This window comes from Myotis lucifugus, unplaced genomic scaffold (genome assembly GCF_000147115.1).
Source record: "Myotis lucifugus unplaced genomic scaffold, Myoluc2.0 scaffold_1, whole genome shotgun sequence".
Taxonomy (NCBI): Eukaryota; Metazoa; Chordata; class Mammalia; order Chiroptera; family Vespertilionidae; genus Myotis; species Myotis lucifugus.
The window spans coordinates 13,174,343-13,199,193 of NW_005871049.1; the positions used below are offsets into that span (position 1 = coordinate 13,174,343).

General features: G+C 44.3%; 1 protein-coding gene across 1 annotated transcript in view; it reads right to left on the bottom strand.

The window, feature by feature from the left end:
• Nucleotides 1–4,342: 4,342 nt before the first annotated feature.
• Nucleotides 4,343–24,851, bottom strand: part of RNF150 (ring finger protein 150) — a 171,535-nt gene continuing 151,026 nt past the window's right edge. The window contains exon 8 of the mRNA XM_023752835.1: nucleotides 4,343–11,357. Coding sequence (XP_023608603.1) covers nucleotides 11,239–11,357 — 119 coding nt within the window. The 3' untranslated portion in view covers nucleotides 4,343–11,238. The remainder of the gene's footprint in view (nucleotides 11,358–24,851) is intronic.

Consider the following 24,851-nt stretch of genomic DNA (forward strand, 5'->3'; position numbering starts at 1 on the left):
TTTCTGCTATGCGGGGGTATTCTCGCGGGTAATTAAGGGGCCAAATGAATGAGAGATGTAGGTAATAAGTGTGGTCATGTTGGCGGTAGTAATGGTGGTGGTGGTGTGTGAGAGTGAATGAGTGTGGGAGTGTGTGAATATGTATGTTTGTACTTTCTCACATACCATACCTCCCTCCATCCCATTCTGCTTGCAGATTAGAATTGTTGCTGTTCAGGGAGTATTTCCTGACTGCACAAGAATTTTCCTGTTGCTAGAACAAAGTCCGGCTCTCAGTGTTTCTTGCTTTCCCCTCCTGAGAGCTCCGAGCAGCCTGGAGCTGCCTGCGTTGGTGGAAGGATTGTGGTGCAGCCCAGAGAGCTCTGGCACTGGGTCAGGAAAGCCCCGCTCCAGCTCTAACCCTGGCCTTAGCTAACACCCTCCCTTCCCCTTCCTCCTCCATTCAAACAAAGGGAATGGAAAAAAGGAAATGGGAAAGTGACAAGAGGCAGGGGTCCACTTTTCATATTCCACGTTGTAAAGGAGAGGCTATGTGTGACTGGACTCGCTGGGAATTTTGCGGGTGTCACATCAGACCCGGGCCCAGCGTATCTTCAGGCCTGACTCCGTTGCATCCTTACATTCGCTAATCAACTCTGCTGCTCTCACATTTATTTATAGATACTGATGCCAATTCCAAAGCTCGGAATTGTGTGTGTGTTTCGGAGGGATTTGAGCGCCTGGGCTCCCGCTAGATCTATAATAGCGGTGGCAGCTGTGTTGTGTATACAGCTCTCATAGCAACCAAAGGCAGCTGCCCGCCAGTGAGAGCTGCTCTGGCTTCTCCCCTGCTCAGTAAATGACCCTGGAGAACAAAGAGGGCAGGAATGTTAGTGGGAGGCGCGGAGGGGGTGCTGAGGTTAGGGGCTCTGACCAGACCTTCGGGATGTCCCCACGGGGGCAGGGCGGGCATGTCTTCTAAAGCAGAGAGGTCAGAGGAGCTCGGGAGTTGAGTTTCTGCCTCCCAGGGTGCCAGTGAGTACAGGCCCCACTGCCTGGACCCCGGGTGGCATCCCACCTGCGCCAGGGCGCTGGGACGCGAAGAAGTGAAGGGAGAACTCACCTCCGTGGAGCTGAGGGTTCCCTGGTCTTAGGTGGCACCACGGAGAGCTCAGAGCCCCTTATTCTTCTCACCACCAAGGACAGACAGTCACAGTGAGATTTGAGGGAGACTCCATACCAACGGGTGTGATGAAATACGACGTAAATTAACTTTCTGTGCTTGGATCACTATGGGTGATGGAGCAATTGCCCTAAAGTAGCTCCTAAATTGTCACTTGAATTTCTCAGGAGCTGGTACTCTCACTCTTCTGTAGTCATCACTGAGCAAAACAAAACAAAACAAAACAAAACAAAACAAAACAAAACAAAACAAAACAAAACAAAACAAAACAAAAACACAAAAAACCCGCGTTCTCCCCTCACCAGCCCATTCCCCAACCTGGCGCATGTATTTCTCTGCCAAGGCAAGGAGAGGAGTAGGGATGCTAACGTGGGCTTAGGAGGACTTACGAGACTTAGAAAAGACCAAACACATTTTTGGTCCCTGAATAGTGGTTTAGCTCCTAGTACCCCTGAGGTGTTAACAGACTAAGAATCCGATGCAAAGCTGGCCTGGCTGGCTTGTTACAAAACTCTGGGGACTTTTCCATTTTCCATCCTCAAAAGGATAAAGATGCTGCAAAACAAAGGCCCAGAGTGGGCAGGGCCCTACTTCCCCGAGAAAGTGTGACTGTAAGCTCCGCAGCCACCGGTGCTCCCTGGCACACGCATGTCCCCGAGCAGTGCCCATCCCGTTTCCTGGGCGTCTCCGGCTGACTTCCCCCTGCCAGACGTGGCGCAGGGACCAGAGAGAGAGACAAGACGGCCTGTGGGGCATGTGAGATGGGGAGGTGGGGAACCAGGTCTAGTAGCTTCTTTCTAGTTTGAGCATCAACACGTTCCACACAATGGTCTTGTCCAATGCAGTGCTGGGAAATATAACCCTTCAAAAAGGGCTTCTGTCTTCAATCAGCTTTAGAAAAGCCGAGTAATGCAAAGTTACATCGGTGACTTCATAAAAGCCTTCTTGAAAGTTCTTAATAGCTCCTATGTCTTGTATGAAGCGTTTTTTCCCCCAATGAATTGACCTTGGGACTCTGTGCTGCAACCAGCGTCAGGGCCCCAGACGGCAGCTTCATCGCAGACAGTAGGCGTCCGGGCAGAGAAAGATGGCGCTGTTGTAAGTGTAAACAAAGCTTAAAGTCCCTTGTCATGTGTCGTGATCCTTATTGTTACTAACAATCCCTCCAGAGCATCTCCCTCGCTGTGAGCTAAGTGCGGACTAGCCCCGAGAGCACAGCCCCGGGCACTGATGTTTTCCACTGTGGGCACAGCAGCTCCCCGGGTGGGGAGCAGAGAGCTCAGGAGGCTGCCACCCTCCATGCAGTTTGAGCGGCTGCCAGCAGGTTGTGTGCAGCCCACAGCGGAGAGGGGCACCCGGCCAGGTGGAAGGCAGGCTTGGCCAGGCTGCGCTGTACTTGGCATGTCCACCCCCCTGTGCCTCCAGGGGCTGTGCTGCAACCTTGGACGGGCCACCGAGGGGCCTGGCAGTTTCAAGTGAGTGAACAGCAAATAGGGGCCTATCCTTTCCTTCCTCCCCAGGCTGTGGCTCTGTCTTTCTTATTTCCTTAGCATTTCCTTTTCTTGCTAATTCAAAAGGACCGCTGTTTTAAAATCCTTTAGAGATGTACAAGTGAATATAAAAAGGGACCCGGCCACCCAGCGCACCTGGTGGGCCTTGGGTGTAACCCTGCATGGGGTTGTCTGCCCCAGACGGCTCAGACAACAGGGCTCAGTCCCGGCATGACACACCGCAAGCTAAGTTAGCCCCCACGCTTCTCAATTGTTCAAAATATTTCCATCACTTCACCGAGATGCAAAGAGCTACGAGGAGGTCAGGTGCCTAGTACAGGAGAGAAATAATGAAGTTATTGAAATCTCTCCTTCTTTGATCACAATCAAGATTTTTATAAATATCAGGGTTTTTAAATCCATAGGACAGCCCTAGCTGGTTCGGCTCAGTGGATAGAGTGTCGGCCTGTGGAAGAAGGGTTCCAGGTTCAATTCAGGTCAAGGACATGTACCTGGTTGCAGGCTCCTCTCTGGCCAGGGCCCTGGTCGGGCACGTGTAGGAGGCAACCAATCGATGTGTTTTTTTCACATCGATATTTCTCTCTGTCTTTTCCTTTCCCTCCCACTCTCTCTAAAAATCAATGGAAAAACATCTTCGGGTGAGGATTAAAAATAAATAAATAAATAAATAAGATAAAAACCCAAAATCCACAGGACCTCCTCTGGAACTCAAGAAGAGGCAACACTGAGGAAATACAGATGACACAAACACCAGCATCTAGTTCCATTTTATTAAAAAACAAAACCAAACAAAATTTTGCAATGAAATTTCCTGGAATTCACAATCCTTTTCCAATCATTAGAGTTGCACTTTTTTAAAAAACCAGTACATAAGAACACGATGGCACTTATTTACACGATAGTCTTCTATATAACAAAAATAGCTGTGTTGTACGCTTGAATGTTTCCGACTCTCGTCCTTAACATTTCACCACTCCCAGTAGGGGACAAAAGGTTTATGCTCTCCAAGCACACAGAGAATAGAATCAAGGGAAAGAAAAGTCCATGTCTCCTAACAGAAGACAAATCCCTTTAAAGACCGTTTTTTAAAACTTCTTTGTATTTCGAGTTATAAAGTGCTTTGGAAGGAATAAGGTAGGGGCCCGAGGTGGGGAAGAAGAACTGAGATTTATACAGGAAATAAACAACAACTACACTGCCTTAACTAATCATTTAAATATTCCCCGTGACTTTGTACAGAAGATGATGTTTGGGTAAAATAGATACACAATTCATTACTCAAATTTTCAGCTTTGAAGAGAAAACCAAAGTCCAAATTAAAAGTTACCCATGAAAACACCATCAGGAATCACTGTGGGTTTTGAGTCACGTGGCAGATCATCCAGGGAGCTCGGTCTCAGGATCTGAATAGGGAGAGGGTGGGGACTGTCGGCCGGGACCACCACGGGCATGATCTGCAGACGGGCCAGAGAGACCTCCTGGGGAAGTGAAGTCAAATTCTATCTGTGACGTCATTCATTTTACAATAAAAACACAATTCATGTTTAGAAAGAAAAAATAAAGCCATTGGATTCTTTCTTTCTTGCTAGTAGGGAGCTACTAGAGATGGATTTATGATGCCATGTTGGACTATTTCATAATGGTAAGTGCATTCTTTGTAGCAGATGTCTTTTTCGGTGGGAATAATGTGCTATATACAGAGGGGTTAAAATAAGTTTTTTTTTTTCCCTTTTCACATTGAACTGGCAATTGCAGGTCATGGTCTGCAGTCTACAGAATTGGGTGTCATATACAAGTTTCTTGGAAGGCTCCCCTGGAAACGAGGATCATCATTCTCTCAGCTCATGAATACTTTAAAGAACAAGACCCATTATTATTATTTTTTTTCAGGAATTGAATGGAATGTAACTTTTCACAAATACAAAATTACTTCAAGTTTTCTAAATATAAGGAACATCCCACTATAAAAATAGCCCTTCCACCTTCCCCCACCCCTACATTTCTTTCTAATTATAAAATGGTACAACCATTTCAGATTACTAATGTGAAAGCAGGAAGTCAATATATTATTATGTACACATACAAAAACACATATTTCATACCATCTACATTCATATGAAAGAAGTCTGTTTATTGAGCTTCCTTTGCAATTGGACAAGAATCAAGTTAAGTTACAGAACCATCAGGCCGTTGCCTTATAACTGCACCAACATTCCAGCCAGAGGCCTCTTGTTACAAACAGAGCCCAGTACTTGTCAACATTTTGCAGAAGGAAGGGCTACTGACAGTGAGGTCTTCAGTGGGGTTGGCTTTCAACCTTTCAGGGTTTGTGACAGTCCTTTCTCTTTTGATAAACCAAATTCTCAACTACTGAGGGAATTGGATAATAAAAGGCAAACAACTAGGTGTTGATGAAATGATGACTCTAGTCAAATCAACCGGCTGAAAGAATGGTGATTTTGCAGCAGAGGGCGCTCTGCCCCCTCACAATAACATCCCACTGAACAGTAAGTGCCATAGATACCAACACAAACGCAGACAGCAGAGTTCCTGTTAATCATCCTTCTTTAACCGCAATCGTTTGGTATTTTCTTCATAAGAGTGGGATACTAATTAACTAGCTCTTGTACATGAAAATTCTTTGGCTATGTAAAATCATCACATTCTTCAAGAGAACAATATTCTGAGTTGAATAAAGCACTCGGTTTCTCTAAAACTTCTGAGGGAAAGGGGAACTAACCACTAGACTTTAAAGATGTTGTGGTACTAAGGCCACAAGACATTGTTTTTATGTTTCCGGATTTAGAAAGGTCAAGGTCAATTGCCAGCGTGCAAAAGAAACCCCCTGAAGATTTCACGGTTTCCTTTGATTGACGAGGCAACACACCTTCCCTTTTCTTCATGAGAACATTAGGAGACAATGCAACTGATCAATGGAAGAAGCATGTGTCCATTTGGATGGTGAGCCATCTTTGGTTTACAGAGCACACATGGTCCCCACATTTTCCCTGCTTCTCTAAGCCCTCCGCTTCCTTCAGGATGACAAGAACAGGCAGTGACTATGGGTAACTCAGGTTGAGCTACCTTCTCCGCAGATCCTTCTCCTGTGCTCTGTTTAGACTTGCAGCCTTTTGAGAAATGCAATTACTTGCCTTATCATATCATCAACAAACATTGATCGGGTGGCCACAGAGCGAAGGACTCTGTAGTAAGTGCAAACGTCAATAGTGACAAGGATGAGAAGGCCTTTGATCACTGAGATTCCTGCAGAAAGCCACGGATGAAGCACTGGAGCAGGCATAGCTCAGAGGGAGGAAAGCAGAGACGTGAACGACATCAGCAGGTTCTTTGCAGAACAAGCTGGTTGTGCAGCTCAGGGGATCGATAGTGAAAGGTCCACATCTGGGACATGGAATCACTTCTTTAGTTTTGGGGGGACACTTCAGTGCTGTCAGAAGACTCAACATGGAAAAGTGTGGCTACTGATCTAAGGGTCTTCACAAATGATCATTTCTATTACAAAGGGCCTGGAGTTGTGAGATGGGGAGCAAAGTGGGAAAAGGGAAGAGGTAAGTGATGAGAAACTCATACCTACTTCTCAGAATTAATTTAGTTTTTAGGTAATCCAAACCTCTGCAATCATGAGTGTTTAACTCCTTCACACACACACACACACACACACACACACACACACACACGAACCAGGTTGGCTCTAAACCCAGGAGATGAGCATTTATTGGGAAGAATGCCCCTATTCATATCCTGCCACCCTCTGCTCCCACTCCCTGCGGGTGGTATCCACACCACCTTGGCCTGCCATCACCAGATGCACTCTCTGTCCTGGCCCTGCAATGGCATGGATGAGGGACTTCTGGGACACAGAGCAGTGCCCAAGGAACCCCATGTCCCTCCCGTTAGGAAGCTGGTTTCTTTGTGTCTCTTTTTCAGTCTTAAGGAAGAGGTGGCCTCTCAGATCACTTACAAAGAGCAAGCTCTTGTGCTACAATGTTAGGAAGCAGAGTGGCCATCGGATACGGTACGGCCCACACAGTTTTCTAAGAAACCCTAGCCCCTGGGGCCTGGGCTGAGCCAGGAAGGTCACAGATGCTGGAGGTGGGAGATACTAAACCTAGACAGCATTCTGGAGTTGTTTCCTTGCCATTACTTGCCTGGGAGACTTTTCTAGCAAGGAGGCCTGGGAGAAAAAGGCAATAGCTATAGATGGTCTGTGATAAAATTAGACATGAAAGTGAAAATGGGGCTAGCTCCTTTAAGGAGGAAGTTAATTTGCCTTTAGAGTAAACTGGGTATTATCGTCTGCAGTGCAGCTATAGATGTTGTCATGAATAAGAAGAAAACACCAACACTAAGGATGGTAATCACATTAGAGACTCTATAGGTCTGGAGCCACCAAGGTTTTTTCTGAAAGAGGAGAGAAGAATGTGTGTAGGTGTGCGTACACAGAGACAGACAGGTAGTCAGAGAAAGCTGGACACAGAGACAGAAAAGGGAAAGAACTCCAAGTCAGAGCACATAACACATGCTACCGGACATTGCCTCTGGGACCCTGGGACCAGAAAGCTGGGTCCTCGCTCCATAGAGGATGTGACTCTACATCCCAGATTTTCTGAAAGAGTTTGATTTCATGGGAATTCTTTGTGTGCAGTCAAGATTAAATGCCATTTATTCTGCATGCTCTGCGAGAAGTTTCACCTAAAGAAAACTAAACAAATGAGGAAGAATCCTATGCTAGGCTCCCTGTCAGCATTTTCGGTCCTGAAAGCATGGCGGCTGCAAGGAGGTCAGGACACTAATGGAAATAGCCACGGGCACCATGGATTTCCATACGACCAAACCCAGAGCCAAGAATGTCCAGAGACATTTCCACCAGAATGAGGGAAATGCTGAAAACAAGACAAAATAAACAAACCTCTTTGGATGGAGACTTGCCTCCGTGGGTATGATGCTCACTATGTGATGTCAGAATAGGTAGGTGCCTTTGCCATTAGTAACTTTCTACCATCTCAAACTCTCCCCTCGCCCTGCCTAGATGGTGCAGTTGACATTTCAGGGGTGACAAGCCCTGGAGACTCCATCAACATGCAGGTGCTGTCTTCAGGATCCGGGCTAAGTTCCTCCCAAAGGGACCAGCCAACAGGAGGTAGCAACTCCTAGAGGAAGAAGGACAGCTAGGGGTTGAGGTCAAGTTGGATGACTCCAGTCTGGGATTCTCTTTGGCTCAAGTCTAAGGGCTTGCCATGGAAGTGAGTGAGGGATATCCTTTTGTTTCAGCACCAAATCAACATGGCTTGTGTGACTTCCTACAAAACAACTGGTCAGAGAAATCACAGCAAATGGTAATGGACATCAGTGGTGTGGTGAGAAAGTCCCAGCAGGTATTTCAGAAAGGGCGGCCTGAACATTTATCCATTACAAAACAAACGGATCTCGGGGCCTCTGATCAGGCAACTTGGGTGGAGTCTAGTTCTCTTAGGAGGTAATTAGGTTTTCACCTTTTTTCTTTGTAAGGGTTGGGGAACCTTATGAGATTATTGTGGAAGCCGGAGACCTGTGCTGTCCAATCGGTAGCTCATCCAAATTGAGATGCGCCATGAGTGTAAACTATGCAACGGCTTTAGAGGACTAAGTATGGACAAGAAGGTAAGGTGTTTCATGAATTCTTTTTACACGAATTGCATGTTGAGACAATAATATTGGATTCAAAAAATATATTATTAAATTATTATTACGTGTTTACTTTTTCTAACGTGGCCAGTAGAAAACTTAAAATCACTCGTGTGACTGGCATTACATTTCTATTGGACGGTGCTGGTCTAGACACGTACGACAGAAAAAATGCAAATCAGCAAATACGCAATTTGCATATACTTGCAGAGGGTTCTCCAACCTTTTGACACCCTCCATGAACCATGGAATCCCCAGGTCTTTGGTGGGAGGTGGTGAGAAACACTGTGGGGGAAGGGCTGTTTCCATTTCTTCTGCATCCTTCTATGCTGGTTAAAAAAATTGTTTAAAAAACTACAGGAGGAGTCTCCAGAGACAGACCTTTGGTAACTGGAGAACCTCACAGACTCAGGGGGTTTGCGGCAGAGCCTCCATGGGGTCAGGCCCACAAGGCCTCCAGGGAGCCTCCTGGCCCTCAGCATCTACACAGCGCCCTCTAGGGGTTGCCGCAGCCACATGCAATCGATTCCTCTGCACCTGGTCATGGCAGGAAGAGAGAACCATGGTCAGAGGACCATGCACTCCACAGGCATTTTCTCTCTGGGTAAGCAATACAATGCAGTCTTCTGTTCAATTGCCCTTTTAAGTCCACTTGACTAAAGTTATCACTGAAGTTTGTTTGGGGCCAAGCTGACAGGAGGAGTAGGTATTGCAGGCCCTTTCTGACTGAGAAAGGAAACACCTGGAGATGAAGAACTGCACACTGAGAACCAGGCTTTGAGGGGTCCAGAGAAGGCAAACTCTGTGACTAACGGCAGATTGAGAACAAGGTGAAACCAAACAACTCCTCCTTTGGCTGGAAACTTCAATCACTGAGATGTTCATTCTTAGCAACCCAGGAGCGCCAAATCCCCAAAGCTGTTCCTCTATGTTACACGCCCAGCACCTCTGCCTCTCCAAGGTGGAAAGTGGGCTACCTGCCATCGCTACCTGCAATAAATAGATCCCCTGGCCAGCTGCTCACTGGTGGTCCTACGGCCACAGGAGCCTTGGGCACCACCTTGTTCAATTCCTCCACTTTACAGAGGAAGAGGTTGAGGCCCAGCAAGCACGCGGCTCACCTGGGCCTCCCGCCTCCTGCCTCAGTGCCGTCCTCATTTCTCCCTGGATTTCAGTACAGGAGGGGCTGGACTCCCAGACAGATGGGTTATCTCTGAAGGTGGCAATCGTTTCCCTTAGCCTTGCTACCTAAGTAGAAAGCATCAAGTAGGAAAGGTCAAAGGTGGTGGCAAAGAGCACCCCGCAGTGTTCCTTGACCTACACCCTACGCTTCAGCAGGTAGCAAGGCCGCACGGCAGAGCCAAACTCTGTTTTTGGGTGAGTGCTAGTGTGAGGAGAGGGAAAAGCCTCCTCGATGCACAGAGAACTCAGGGAGTGCAGCTTCCTGTCCCGGTCAGCCTCCTGCAGAGGACAAGGTGACCATGGCTGTCCAGGGAGACGGCTCACCACCTTAGTCATCTGCGTGGGGAGAGTCTACATGGATTACAAAATTGCCCACAGAAAAAAATAGCACATTTCTGTCACAGTTACAAAAAAAGATACAAACATAACCGTTTCAAAATACAGATGCCTCCTTTTCTTTCTCTGTCTCTCTCAGTCAGGAGAAACTTGGACTTAGCCAACTCCCGTGGTGGACTTTTTAGACCAGATGGTTCATCGACTCCTCCCTCCCTCCTCACTTGGTGTCTGGACACCCTCAGGGAGACCTGGGAAACAATCTGTAAAGGATTCACCTACAACCCTCGAGCTGGGGAGGTGTAACAGATGTGTTGGAATGAAGGTGAGACCCCCATGGTGGTGGACACCAGGTTCAAAGCTGACGTTCCTAAAGCCTCCATCTCCTGCAGAAGCCAGTGAGGTAACAAAGCCTGTCCTAGCCTTGGGGGAGCCAGCACAACAGGCAGTTTGCTTTCAGGAAGAATGGGTGGTAGCTGGTTTTTAAACTAGCCCCGTAGTTCCAGCTAAGAGTCCTACAGCCAATGAGAGTGGCCTTTAAAGCCTGGAGGGGACTTCTGAGCTCAGAATTTCAGCCACACCCTGTAAGATCCAGACAAATTAAACTGCCTCCCTACAGCTTCCTTCTCATGTCACATGGCCCTTCACGGAGCCTGGCAGGCGGGAGCCAGTGTGATGTTGCTGAGCAGAATGAGCAGCGGCCTCAGCACATTCAGAGCTCCGTGTTGGGGTCTCTGGCAGCTGGGAGTGTTAAGATCCATTGAAAAGAATTTAGATTCCTAATGAGAGCTGGCCTTCGCCTGTTTCAGGTGCCCAGGCCCTTCCCAAAGCCGTGCACACTCATGCTGAGAGGTCAAAGTCCTTAGTCTCAGAGACTGACATGGACTGATCACAGCAGGGATGGGTGCTTCGAAACACAGCTCCATGCAAAAGCTGGAGTGGATTGAAGGAAAAACAAAGAAGTGGACCTACAGGGAACTATACACGGTCTTTAAAAATAAACTGCCAAGGAAATCAAACAACAATTCCCAAACAAGAAAACAACACTGGGGGAAACTGAAATGAACACCGAGAAGCCCCGAAAGTGTCCTTTCAGTCTGTTAGGGGCCTCAGTGTCTGCAAGGGCCCTGGAGGGAACACCAGCTTTCCGCTTCCAAGCTGCCAAGGCCGCAGGCTGTTGTAGAGACGGAGAAACTGCATCCTGATCAGCTGGACTTTGGATATTGCTTTTCATGACCGTTCTTGAGCAGAGCGCCCTGCCGATGCCGAGGTGTTCTGGAGGTGTGTGTGCCTGGTCCAAGTCTCGGGCACGCCTCCCCCCCTTCCCCATGGGTCCTACCATCCCTTTCTTCTGTGTTCGCCATTTCACGATTTCACCTCTTCGCAGTCCTGGTCGGTGGAAAGTTCTACATCAGATAGTCCAACCTCCATCGCCATAATCAGCGAGATATCAGAGTCACTGCTGACAGCTGGCTCCTGCTCACCTGGGAGGAGAGAGCAAAGTGCATGGTGAACACTGAGCTACGTCTTTAGATGATGCTTTTTATTTAGTTCAATTGTCTTTAATAGCATTTCTTTGAAGGTCAAGAGAAGATATTAGAAAAGTTGATTATTTTGTGTAAAACAACATGTAGTTAGAGTCATATTGTCACCCAAAATAAATTTTAAATGGGGCAAAAAGTTAAATGTAAACAAAAGAAACTAATAAAGCTAGAAGAAAATATATCAAAGTAAGAAAATATCTATCTAAACAGGGCAAGAAGTTCTATAAGAAAAAACAATTGAGCAATTCACAGAAGAAAAGATTGATAAGTGTGCATAAAAATAAAAAAAACACACAAAAAGATCAAAAGGCCTATATCACACTGGAAATATTTGTAAAAATTTTATAAATGACTATTTTAAACATATTGAGAGCTTTTAAATCAATAAGAAAACTAACAGAACAACAGAAAAATGGGCAGATTACTATGGTACAATTCACAGAGGAGTATAATAAAAATGACCAATAAATAAAAGGTAAAAATGAGCTACTCTTTTTGTTTCTGAAATCTTGACTTTTTAAAAAAGATAGCCTTAGAGTTAGTTAAGGGTACATTGAGGTAGGCACTTTGATAGATTACATGTAGAACTGTGAAATTTTCACCCAGTAACTTAATTTCCAGAATGTATTATAGAGAAATGATCAGATGCAAAAACATCCATTTAATCATTATTTATAGCAGCAAAACATTCCATGTAACCAAGTCCAACAACAGAGAATATCTGAATGAACTATGTTACTTCTAAAGGACATCTTGTCACAACCATTTAAGTGACATTTCCAGAGAATTTGTTGTTACATTAGAATATGCTCACAGTATACTGAGAAGTAAAGGCAATGTATTCAAAGCTTTTTATGCCGTGAGCTTGACATAGAAAGTTAATTAGAAGCGAGGAAACCAAAAAATGCTACTAAGTGTTGTCTCAAGTTTTAAGACATAATCATTGTCTTTTTTTTTTCAGTTTTACTCCCAAACATTCTGCAAAGCACAAATATCATTCACTCACTCAAGGCATAATGAGTCCCCACTCTGTATTAAGGATTGTGCTAGGTGCTAAGGATGTAGTTGAGAGTGAGATGATTCCTGTCCAGTAGGCAGGCCGACCAGTAGCTGCTAGTCAATTACAAGACAACGGGATAAGCACTGTGCTGGTGTCATAGCAGCAGGAAAGAGGGCTACATAACCATTTGCTGAATCAAAGCAGGCTTCCTGTAGGGTGCCATGACTAAACTGAATTCTACAGGGTAACTCGTATTTTAGCCAGAAGCATGAGAAGGAAGAATCTTTTAAGCACAGCAATAGCACATTGAGATGTCTGGAGGTGATAGGGAGCCCTTAGCTGGACATCAGATCACAGTTAAGTATGACTGGAATGCAGAGTCCAGCTAGGGAGTATGAACAGGGCAGTCAGGGGAGCTCAGCTGCAGAAAAGGCAGCTTTACAGCCAAAAGTTCTTGTACATTCAATTATCCTGCAAGATAAACAGGCAATGAAAAGACCAAACAAAATGTCTAAGTACTGAAGATGGCTGATGGTTATAAAACTTTTGCACTGATATAATTTATTTCATGTTGAAGTACAGGTAAGAGCTCATCACAGTGGTATTGTGACTTTCATATAAATCTAGGAAAAGCTCACTGCACCTGCTCGGATAGCTTCTCACCTTCACTTCTGGCTCCTCAGCAGATTTCTCGCATTCATTCTCACCGTAGTGTTTTCTAAACTGGAATGTGTGAATTAAAAGCAAAAGGGGCCATGGGGACTGCGAAAACTATGGGCCGCTGAAGTCATGATGCTATTTTGGAAAGGGAACGTCCTGCACAGCTCAAGGCAAAGGTAAATTTAAATGAATAAAAATAGAGATTTGCAAAAAAAAAAGGGTTCACTTTCCATGATGTGACATTTGCATCAACCACATTATCTAATCATTTTTCATTTCAAAACATTAAAAAATTATCTGAAGACATTTGAAATCATTCCTCACTGTGCCCTATGTTTTCAACTGAACTTGGTCTGCTCCATACTTTTTAAAAGCAGGTTTTTATCCTTTAATCAAGGCAGATATTTTTCTTTGAGACCACGATCATACAAAGGAAAACGCTGTCACTAAGACATTTAGAAGGTTCTCTGCAGGTGAGTGTGAAGTAGCTATTAACAATGTAATTTTTACCTTCTTTCCTGCAAAGGCCAATATAAAACTAATGCGGAAATAACAGTGGCCTTTATTGAATTCTCACAACAACCTTTCCATGCAGGTATTATTAGTACTGCTTTACAGGTAAAAAAAAATCCTCTCAGTCCATTTTACACAATAGTACATTATCTACTTGACACACTTCCTTCTCTTGGGTTTCATGCATTGTAGAGACACAGAGAGCATTTAAACAGGGAGTGATGTGATCCACTTAATATTTTAAAAGATCACTCTGGCAGTTAAGTGAAGAATAGGCCGGTAGGACAAAGGACAGAGATAATCCAGAGGAAACTATTGTGGAAAACAGATGAAACGCAATGCTGGTTTGTTGTGGCAATAGGACTGGAGATAAGGGGACAAATTAAAAAAGGATTTGAGAAGAAGGATATACAGAAAAGTGATGGACTGGACAAGCAAAAGAAGAGAAACAGTGGCTCCCACATTTCTTGAGCAACACAGGTACTTTTACTGAACTGGAGAAACTGGAAGCCAAACAGGTGGGGATAGATAAAGAGTTGAGTTTTGCATGTGTGATGCTTCGGGTGCCCATAAGAAAGCCAATGTTGTTGTGGAATTAATGGGCAGCTAGATGTAGAGTCTGGAGTGTAGGGGAGAGGCTGTGACTGTCAGTAAGTTGGGAGGCTTCAGTGTAGAGAAGATACTTTAAACCATGGGACCAGATGAGGTTTTCTAGAAAAAGACTGTAGAATGAAAAGATAACTCAGGGGTAGAGCTCCCAGGAACACCAAAACCTATGGGCAAAAACTCAAACTGGCGCCTCCGAGATAATTTGTTTGGCCCATACAGTGTTCCTTTGAAAGTGTGAATTAGTTACCAGTATTTAAGTCAGGTTATTTCACATACAAATTTATATTTGAATTTTATCTTGAAAAAAAAATAGAATGTGGCAACACGTGCTCAGTTCCCAGATGGAAATCACTGGGGTGAACTGGGTAAGGGCTGTCCCCCTTAGTTCAAGGCAAAGAGGCTCGAGGACACCATGGTTGGCCAACAGTCTGCACACTGGATCATGTTACTTGCTTGGCCTGTGTAGACATTTGAGTTTCAAATATCAGGGAGAAGGCAGAGCACAGCAGAGGAGAGTAAGCCCCCAAAGAGCCTGAAAATAGAGAACATTGTTTCATTGATTTGTTTCTGTTTTTTCTTTTAAATATATATATTGATTTCAGAGCAGAAGGGCGAGGGAGAAAGAGATAGAAATATCAATGATGAGAGAGAATTATTGATTGACTACCTCCTACTCTGGGGATCGAGCCCACAACCGGGCATGTGCCCTGACCAGGAATCGAACAGTGAACTCCTGGTTCATAGGTCGATGCTCAACCACTGAGCACGGTGGTTGGGCCTTTTAAATATATTTTTTGCTTCTTTACCTCCTATAGGTAATGACTCACCGTTACAGTCCATACCCAAGGAAATGAGATACTGTGGGTATCTCATTGGTTAGGGTGGATTTAAAGACTGATCCCAAGTCATCTAATTCTCAGCTTTGAACCTCTTTATCACAGCATTAAAGAGAATCTGATTAGCTGGAAGCAGAAAATACTGCTCTCAATGGAGCCTTGTAACCTACTTTGTTGACCCATAACAATGCTTTCGTATATTTCCACATTTAATTCTAAGTAAATTTAATCAATAGCTTAACTGTGGCTAACAAAAAAATTCTGAGTGGTGGGATTTGTTTTATTAACTTCATAAATTATTATTATTTAATTTTTATTGGACTTACTGGAGTGACATTGGTTAATAAAGTGATATAGGCTTCAGGTGCACAGTTCTAGAATACATCATCTGTATATTGTATTGTGTTCACTACCGCAAGTCAAGTCTCCTTCCATCACCATTTATCCCTCCCTATCTTCTTTACCTCTCTCATCCCCATTTAATTTCACAAATTATTAATACATTTGGTTTATCTCCATCCTCTTTAATAGATAAAATGTTACCGAAGGAGTCAGAGGTTTCCCTTTGTGAAATGGGCATTGCAATCAACTGTGCGTTGTATGTCACTGTCTATAGCAGAGGGTCTGGTTGAAGTTCCTTCCAACCTGAGACTGTAGGGCCCTGAGGTCTGTCCTGTCTGGCCTGGGGCACACCTGGCCTATCACTTCTCTGGCTCAGGCCCATGCCATGGTCCACATTCTCATTTTAGAATCCTGTCATTGGTAAATGTTTGTAGCAGTGAAAATGAATTGAAGTTCCTCTCTGGCTTTGAGAGGCTCAAGTTTTGTATTTATTAGCTAATAACAATATTAGTGCTTATTGAGTACTTAGTACATGATATCATTTCCATAGTTAGGTGATAAAACTAAAGCTTGAAAAAGTTAAAAATGCAGGGCAGGTGAAATCCTAGCCTTGTCTGATTCCAGAGTCCATGAACTTGGCCATATCTACAGTACAGAGCCGAGATTCTTAACCAAAAGATTACTGGGCTTTCAGGGGAGTCCAGGTACCCAGAATGACAATCACACTTTTATGGGTATGTGCATATATGCATTTTTCTGGTGAGAGGGTTTCCTTTACCAGATTCTCACAGAAACCAAACAAGGCTAAGACGCATTCACTAAGAGCTTTTGCATCCTGGGTGAACTGAAGAACACATTTTCATCTGCAACAGAGTGGCTTGGCTTTTTTATTAAAGCATATTTTGGTTCCATGTCACTGACGGCGTTCTATTTACTTCACATGAAGTCAGTGTTCTCCTCCTTAACTGTTTCTTTATGATGGTTATTCAAAGCTAAAGCAGAAAGTTATCCTTCCCAGAATGAGGTTTGACATTTGCTCCGCTGCCTGTCTTATGAAAGGCATAGGCAGTAGCAGGCTGGAATAAGCCCTCCTCTGTTAGGAAGTAACAAACACTGCCCTCGGAACAGTGCTCTCTGTGTTGAGGCGAAATACTTGGTGATGAGTATAATCCCCCAGGTGTCCTGATTCTCCAGCAGGTTTGGTGTTCACATGCTGGTCACTGCTCTGCATCACAGAGAAGTCCATCTCCCCCCACCCCAATGCACTTGAAAAATAAGGTAGCAAAGAAGAACAACATCTCTCTGTCCACTGCTACCCATGCTGATCTCCTTGAAAATAGGACATCATTTCCATTCCCCGCTGTGCTACACAAGCACACCACTGGGGAGACGCTCAAGCCAAGGGGCTGACTGACAAGGCTGCTGTCTTTGCATCTCTTCTCAGAATTGCGGTTTCTTAGGGCTGGGGCACTGCCTGTTATTCTCCGTCATCATCTCCGTGGGCAAGTTCATTAAGGAAAGTTCATTCTTCAATAAGGAAATGTACTCCTTCGAATTATTTTGTTAACAAGAATTTCTGAGGAGATAAAGTTCCGATTTGGTTTACATTTTCCCTCTCGTGAGTGGCTTCTGCTGTGAGAATGGCAGGGCTCCGGGTCACTCTGGGTTGTGCGATCATGACAATGACAGCTGATTCCTCCCTACGGGTCAGGCATTGCGCTAAGTGATCACGTATGTTATGTGGTTATCCCGACAACGACGCTGTGAAGTAGGCATGTGGTTCCCCCAGTGACTGCTTCACATTTTACAGGGGAAGTCAACATGTCCAAAGTCAAGTCCATAGCAAGGGGCAGAAATGGAATCCTCTCCACGCGAGCAAGTGCTGCTGACGGCTATGCTACTCCGGAGTGGCAGAGCTGTCAGATTTCTATGTGGCTGCCAAGCTGTTCTCACAGGCAAGGCTTGGCCACCTCTGGGAACCAAGCGTTCCCAGCTGATGATGCAAACGCATCCATTTGGACAAGTGACTCCCGAAATCATTTGGATGTCACTGGTACTTTTGCCTTTTCAAGTTCTTGCTCATAGTTATAAAAATAAACTTCAAGAGCTCAAATCAGGAAAATTCTTCCTCACCTTTTAGATGGGGAGGTCTAAAGCATTGTTTTTATGCTGACTTGGTAAAGGAGAATTCCCTGGAAATTTGTATATTAAATTAGGTCACAATTGTCTGAATTCACTTGGCTTTTCTCTCTTCATCATTGTTTTTCTTTCTCTGTGACACTTCATCCAGCAAGAGAAATGTTTTCTTCAATGGCTCAAACTCCTTACTGATATCCTTAACAGTTCATTCACTGAGTAATTCCTTACTAAGTGCCAAGAGAAAGAAACACTGTGATATTTGCATTAGCTTTACATAGTTTTTGCAGCAAAAGGGACAAAATCTAGTGGGCATTTATGCTGTTAGTAGCTTTTTTACAATCCCAATTACAAAAACCTACAGAAAACCTTAAGCATTAAGCATAGTATTTGGTGTATGGAAGGTTCTTATAAATGTGAATATGATTGGGGAAAAAAAGAGAAAGAGGAAGCTGCCAGATGGAATTAGAGGGACAGGCAGAGATCATGCAGACTCACCCATTTTTGCAATTGTATAAAATTATCCAGAGACTTCATTTATTTATTCACTTTTTGATCACCTACTAGGCACATGGCACTGCTGATGAGCTTTGCAGGAGATAAAGATTACCTTAAAATAGGCTCTGCCTCTAAGTTGAATTTGATCTAGTAAAATATATCAAACTTGTAGCTGCACATTTAATACAAGGTGATATGTGCTAAAAAACAGGAATAAATAAAATGGCAAGAAATAAGGGGTGGGGAAATTTCACCTCTGATTGGGTCGCCAAAAGGGTTCATAAAGTAGGTGACATGTAAACCTGTGGGGAGAGATCTGGTTAGTATTGTTAAGTATAAAGATGAGGAGAAATGACATTCCTTTCAGGAGAACCAGCATGACTAGGTATCAACAGAGCAAATGTCAGGCATGTGGATGGTTTGGTTTTGGTGTAGCTTAGGTTATGGAGAATGATAAGCTATGTGCCAGATGTAGCTGGTAGGTACTCTGCCCTCTTCCTGTTTCATAGGGAGGCTAGAAGGCTGGGAACTACATTTCCCAGACTCCCTTGCCAGCTGGGTTTCTCCTAGGTCCTGCCAAGGAGATTGGAAGGCAGTAGGAAGAGGGAAGCTATTGTACTTCTGGGTCAGGCAGGTCACTGTGGGCTCCAGAAGTGCTTGCAATGCTTTCAACAGCATTGGAGGGAGAAAGATCCTGAGTCCCCAATTTGCAGAAGTGCCTGTGGTTTCCCCAGCAGAAGCAAAAGCGCTCTAACAGCAGAACAGGGGTGTGTGCTCAGTTGCTCTGGGTAAGGCCCTCTTGCTTCTCCAGTCTTCCGAATTCTTCCTTCCTTCCTTCCTTCCTCCCTCCCTCCCTCCCTCCCTCCCTCCCTCCCTTCTTTCTTTCTTTCTTTCTTTCTTTCTTTCTTTCTTTCTTTCTTTCTTTCTTTCTTTCTTTTCTTTCTCTCTCTCTCTCTCTCTCTCTCTCTCTCTCTCTCTCTTTCTTTCTTTCTTTCTTTCTGTACATCAACTTTATTGAAGCATAATTTACCTATAATAAATTGCATCTATTTAAAGTGTATGATTTGATGAGCTTTGATGGATGTGTAGTAAATCCCCCTACTTATAAATACCTAGAGTGATTTCCATTTTCCCTGCTGGTCTCATGGAATACAGGCAATGGGTTTGGAGAGAGAGGCTGTACTAAAACCGAAGAGGGATTTGAATGCAGGCCTAAAGTGTCCTGACTTTAACATACATGGATTATATTATGTTTGTGCATAAGAAGTACTGGCTTAGATAAACTGCTGAAAAAGGAACAATGTCAGCTTCCTTACCCATAAAATAGTAATAATTATAATACACTGCTTCATTTCCTGGTGTGTCTGGCACATGCTATGCCAGATAATGCCCACTTATTTCATATATTTACTGAAGACTTTCCCACAAGCCTCTTGGCTTCTTCCTTTGTCAATTAATGTGCTGGTAGACAAGGAGTGTCCTCTCTTTCCCTGGCCACTACCCCAGTGTTTCTGTAATGTTCTGTTTCTTCAGTGTTATTGGATGTAGTTGATGCATCAACATTTCATAAAGAGCTCATTTGCCATGTGACAGCTTCATCCTTACTGCTTGTACAAATGCCACCCTGTTACAAGATAGTCCCGCGTGAGCGCCAGAAGAAACTAGAGAACAGAGCTCTGATGGAATCAGGTCTAGTTGAAAGGTCAAGCCGTAGGACATAGCATAGTGGGAAGCGTTCACCTCTCCCTGGAAGGGGGTGGGGAGGGGAGAACAGGAATAGACACACTTTCTTACATATAAATTTTGAAAAGGAAAGAAGCATTTTAAATGTAAGCTGCTAACATATCAGTCCTCAAGAAGAGCATCAGCAAATGATAAGGTAAATGAATAGCTCAATGCTAAACTGCAGATGGTACATTGCTATGAGCACATTTGGGTCTCAAACGGCAGGCTTCATTTTATATCATACTGCTCTATGACCACAATCGATTTAAGGTCTTTAATATAGTTGCCATTTATGACTGTTCTGACCATCGGTTTCCCCAGAAAGCACGTGAGAAACCTGTTCGTAAAGCCTCAAGACAGAAAGTCGTTCATTTAGAAGAACCCTTGGTTGCCGGCACCTCTGCCATAAAGGCTGCTTCATTTGCCTCTGGCAGGTTTGAGAACTGGTCACAGCCTGGTGTTTTGGGGGATGGTCAAGGAGGACAGGGCTCCAAGTTGGGGCACAAATACGCCTTGAAAAACTGAGCACCTCACTCTTAGCTAAAGAAAGGAGGCCTGATGCTTTGACCCGAGTATGGTTTATGATATCCCACCATATATTTCTGAAATTCCTATAAATGTATGTGTTTACATGCCTTCGGCAAAAGCCTAATGGATTCTCTCTAAAGCATATAACAGCAAGAGCAGTGGTCCAGTCACACATGTCATAAAATCATAACTGCATCCATTCGTCTGGCTCCCAGAATACAATTTCCAGCTCTTTGTGTTTAGAACAAAACCAGAATTTGTAACAAAGATTTTGGGCATGCCAATGGGGATTCTGTGCCATGGGTTTAGGGCAGGGGTGGGCAAACTTTTTGACTCGAGGGCCACAATGGGTTCTTAAACTGGACCGGAGGGCCGGAACAAAAGCATGGATGGAGTGTTTGTGTGAACTAATATAAATTCAAAGTAAACATCATTACATAAAAGGGTACGGTCTTTTTTTTTTTTTTTTTAGTTTTATTCATTTCAAATGGGCGGGATCCGGCCTGCGGGCCGTAGTTTGCCCACGGCTGGTTTAGGGTGAGAATAAAGTAGATACAAATGAGGTAAGCTGTCCAACAAGGCGAGGGCCCGTGAAAGGGCACAGGAAATATGGGGGACATTAAGCTCAGCCATACTGCCCCTCAAAGATAGAAACCTCTGCTCTCCTGGTCTCTTGGGTCTTCTGTCACTTTGTTTCGTAAGCAAGCGGATAAAACTGGAAGAGTTTCCTTAATCCATCACTCACTCGGTCAATCAAATAAGCTAATGGCTATAAAGCACTGAGCCCAGTTTCTGGTTTAGAGAAACACTTACTAAAACAGCCTGTGATAGTGATCCTGATAAAGCTGCTCTTCTATTGGCGGTCACAGCTGGATGAACCCATTCCACCAACTTAATCAGTGAGGAGGCAGATACGATAGTGTGTCTGGAAAAACATCCCATACAGTATCGATTTCATTTCATTCCTGGGCAGTGCCAAAATGTAAACAATCTTTTAAAAATACTGACTCTAAAGTTCAACAAAATCTTCCCAACAGGGGCGGGTTCTAGGAAAGATAGCAGTGACTCTCAAGGGCAAGGTTGGGGGAGGATGTGGGTTCAAAACCCCCAAGAGAAGGGGTAAGGTTTTATGTTTATCAGAGGAGAGTATGGCGTTTTTAAAAACGTTTGAGGGTGTGTTCATAAAGGGGAAATAGAGTTGGGAAGAGCCGTTTCAGGAGCTAGAAGACCTAATCTCACACTGACATGATAAGCATTGTTCAGTTTCACTAGCAGGTGCTGTGGGTTCCTTATCTGCTCTCAGAGGACGGGCACTTTTGCATAGACTGTACTGAAGCTCCATCCCCAATGCTTTACAAGTGGAACCAATATCACCCTAATAAATTCAATAAAAAAGAAATGTAATGGTTATCACTGGAATGAATAAATGAGTGGGAACATCTGAAGATATCGTGTTGATATTTTAAAGGCTAAAAATATTGACATCAATGCTGCATAGCGTACATTACACTAAGGTGGCAAGGCCAGCCCTTAGAACAGGTAAAGAAAAGCTAAGTCTCAACCACACAGCAAGGAAACGGTTTCATGTATTTGCACGGGCCAGCAATCTTATTCCTGCCTCCCATCCCCTCCACATTAGGAGGGATCTTCTAAGGTCAGTTTATGGTTTCTTGTTGCTCTTTCAGTTTCAGAGTTAGGCTCAGCTCCTCCCTGTGGCAAGCCTGTTGCTATGGCAGCACAGGTGGGTGTGGCTAAGCCAACTGTTGTGCCAACAGCTTGTTAAACATAAACATGGAGTGGTGAGAATTGAAAAGGTACCACTTATGGTTGAACCATCGTGACTGGGTGAGCATATCAATGATAAACACAGACTTAGGAAAAGGACTTAAAAACCAGCAATTTTCCAGTAGGAACAATGGAAATCTAAGACAGATGCATTTCATCCTAATAGCCTTGCATCTGTGTTCAAAAGGCCAAATTCCCTGAACAAATCCCAGTGGGAGTTTCTGGAATTTAAGGAGGGGTGTTAAGGTCTTACTATTTCCTGCATCAGCCCCAGAGTGACTCACTCTCTCTCTCTCTCTCTCTCTCTCTCTCTCTCTCTCCTCTCTGATAAACTAATACAAACTCCACAAATCCCTTATGTAGACAGAGACTTTAGCAGATATGGCAAATGAGACCTATTTTAAAAAAATAGCACTTGGCAAAACCACTTCTACTTTGCACACATCTGTTAGAATCTAACTTTCTTCAAAGGTAGTTTCATCCTACCTCAGTATAGGCATTAATAAATATTAGATTACTAGCATATCCCTGATACTGTTGGTAAAATGGCTTTAATGAAATAGACTTCTAGATTAATTTCTGTGGAGGTCTTACAGATATTTTCAGAGTACTTCACAATGTCTTTTTTCGCTAGTTACAGTATTCTTTTTTTAAATAAACTTTAGTATAAATAAGAGGTGCTGGGGACAGGAAGGACCCCGAGGGGTTTCCATAACTTAACATTTTTCAAAAGCACACACACCAGCAGGGGAAATGGGGTTTGGGGCCAGGAGGGGCAGGCCGCCCCTGCCCTGCCCACAGACTGAGGGGTACACTGCGAGCTGGGCTCTTGTGGGTGAGGAGCTTCTCCCTCCCCCACCCCATGACCAGTCACCTGCTGGGGACAGGGATGAGGCCAACACTAGTTACAGTATTCTTACCGTGTTTTGTGAGCTTTGCACAACATAAAGTCATTTCAACATATGGCCCCGATAGAGTCTGGATTTTGATTGTTTCTAAGGACCACGCTGCTGCTACTTGAAATGATCACTGATGTTGATGATGACTGCCCCCCTACCCCCGCCCTTAACTCCATAGTTGGCCTAAATATTTGTCCAGGACAGAGTTCCTGCCTCACCATGACCCGTTATGGCAGCAGACTGCATTGATCATTTTGCTAGTATTTCTCAGTAGCCCACAACCAAGGAACCTTTAGGACCTGTATTGTTGAAGACTCTGCAGCCACAAGCGTAGCCCGCGTCCCAATAGGAAGGAGGTGCTCTATTGCTGGACAGGTCTTGCCATGTAGTCGTCAATGTTTACTTCTATCCCTCTTGCAAATATTTTATCTTACGTTTCCACAGAACAACAGCTGCCCACACTATTTCTAAAGTGCCCCGTAAAGTGGGATGCTTTGTCAATGATGATAAATGTGGCGCAGAGTGGTTAAAATCCAAAAATGCTCAGATCACACATAACCTGCTGCTCATCTGGTGTGCAGCTGAGTCTCCATGGTTACCAAGGGATCATCCTCAATTCCCAGAAACCCCCAGGGAGAGCAGATACCTTTACCCTGGGGGTCTGCAAGCCTGGCAAAAAGCAGCCAGGGTCCCGAGAACTCTACCTTGGCAGAGCCTGTTTGTGAGCCCAGTAAATCCCAGGCGGCCTCTGTGTCCTCCACTCCCCCAAGAGTAAGTCTCCTGGGCAGGGGCAGGGGGTGCGGACGGCATGAGAGCTGGGTGAGATTTCTGAGACTATTTGAAGATTTTTCCTTCAAACCTTTGTCATTCCAGCCACATGGGTGAGTATATTTTTCTGTTTTATGGATGCTGTTACGTAGGGTTTCTCTAAGGGAGGAGGCATATGTGGGCACAAGGGAACCCTGGAAGTAGAAGACGAGGATGTCATAGCATAGACATGCATCGAAGTAAAGGCAAATTGCCAGCAATGTGCCTGGGAGGAGAAAACATTTGACTCTAAGCAATGAGCGGTATATCTTAGGAGAGTTAAGTCATGGTCCTGTGTTCCATAGCTGTGATTGTTCTTCAGGATAGAAAAACAATAACACAGACAGACTTCCTACCATTATTACCACCTTCCAAGTATTAAGCTCTCCAAATATATTATCTACCCTGTACCTTTGGTGGAAGATAAAATGCTGCTTAGCTGTACCCAACCAATTAATTAGCAGATCTTAGCTGCCATGAGTCCTAAGGAACTATAAAATGTAGTAACCTTGTTGCCTTATCTTTTTTTTTTTGCTCAGCAGTTAATTTTATGACACTAAAGGCCTCTTTCCCCGGTAAAATTATATATCTGAAAAAACCAATTGCAATTCTTTCCAAATGCATCTTCTGCTCTGCTGGATCAAAGACTTAACTCTAGAATCTCAGCTGGTTGAAGTATTTTCTCCAGAGAAAGCACCTCCTTTTACCAGTAGGTGATGCTGGCGCCAATGCTGATGCTCAAAGTGTCAGTGAGTGCTTGAACCACAGGCCAGGTCCACACCGTTTCATGTGCAAAGGAGCGATTATTATAACAGTGCAGAGGAGTGCCCTTCTGCCCTATACAGCAATGTTGGCTGCCAGGATTAAACCTCTGTGAAGACCACAAACAAGGCAGGGCTTAATAAAAAATAAAAAAAAATATATATGTTAGAGGCCCGATGCACTAAATTCATGCAAGGGTAGGCCTTCCTTCCCCCGGCTGCCAGCACCGGCTTCCCTTTGGCACCTGGAACCTGGGCTTCCCTTGCAGCCCCGGCTTTGTACAGAAGGACGTCCGGTCTAATTAGCATATTATGATACATACACACACACACAC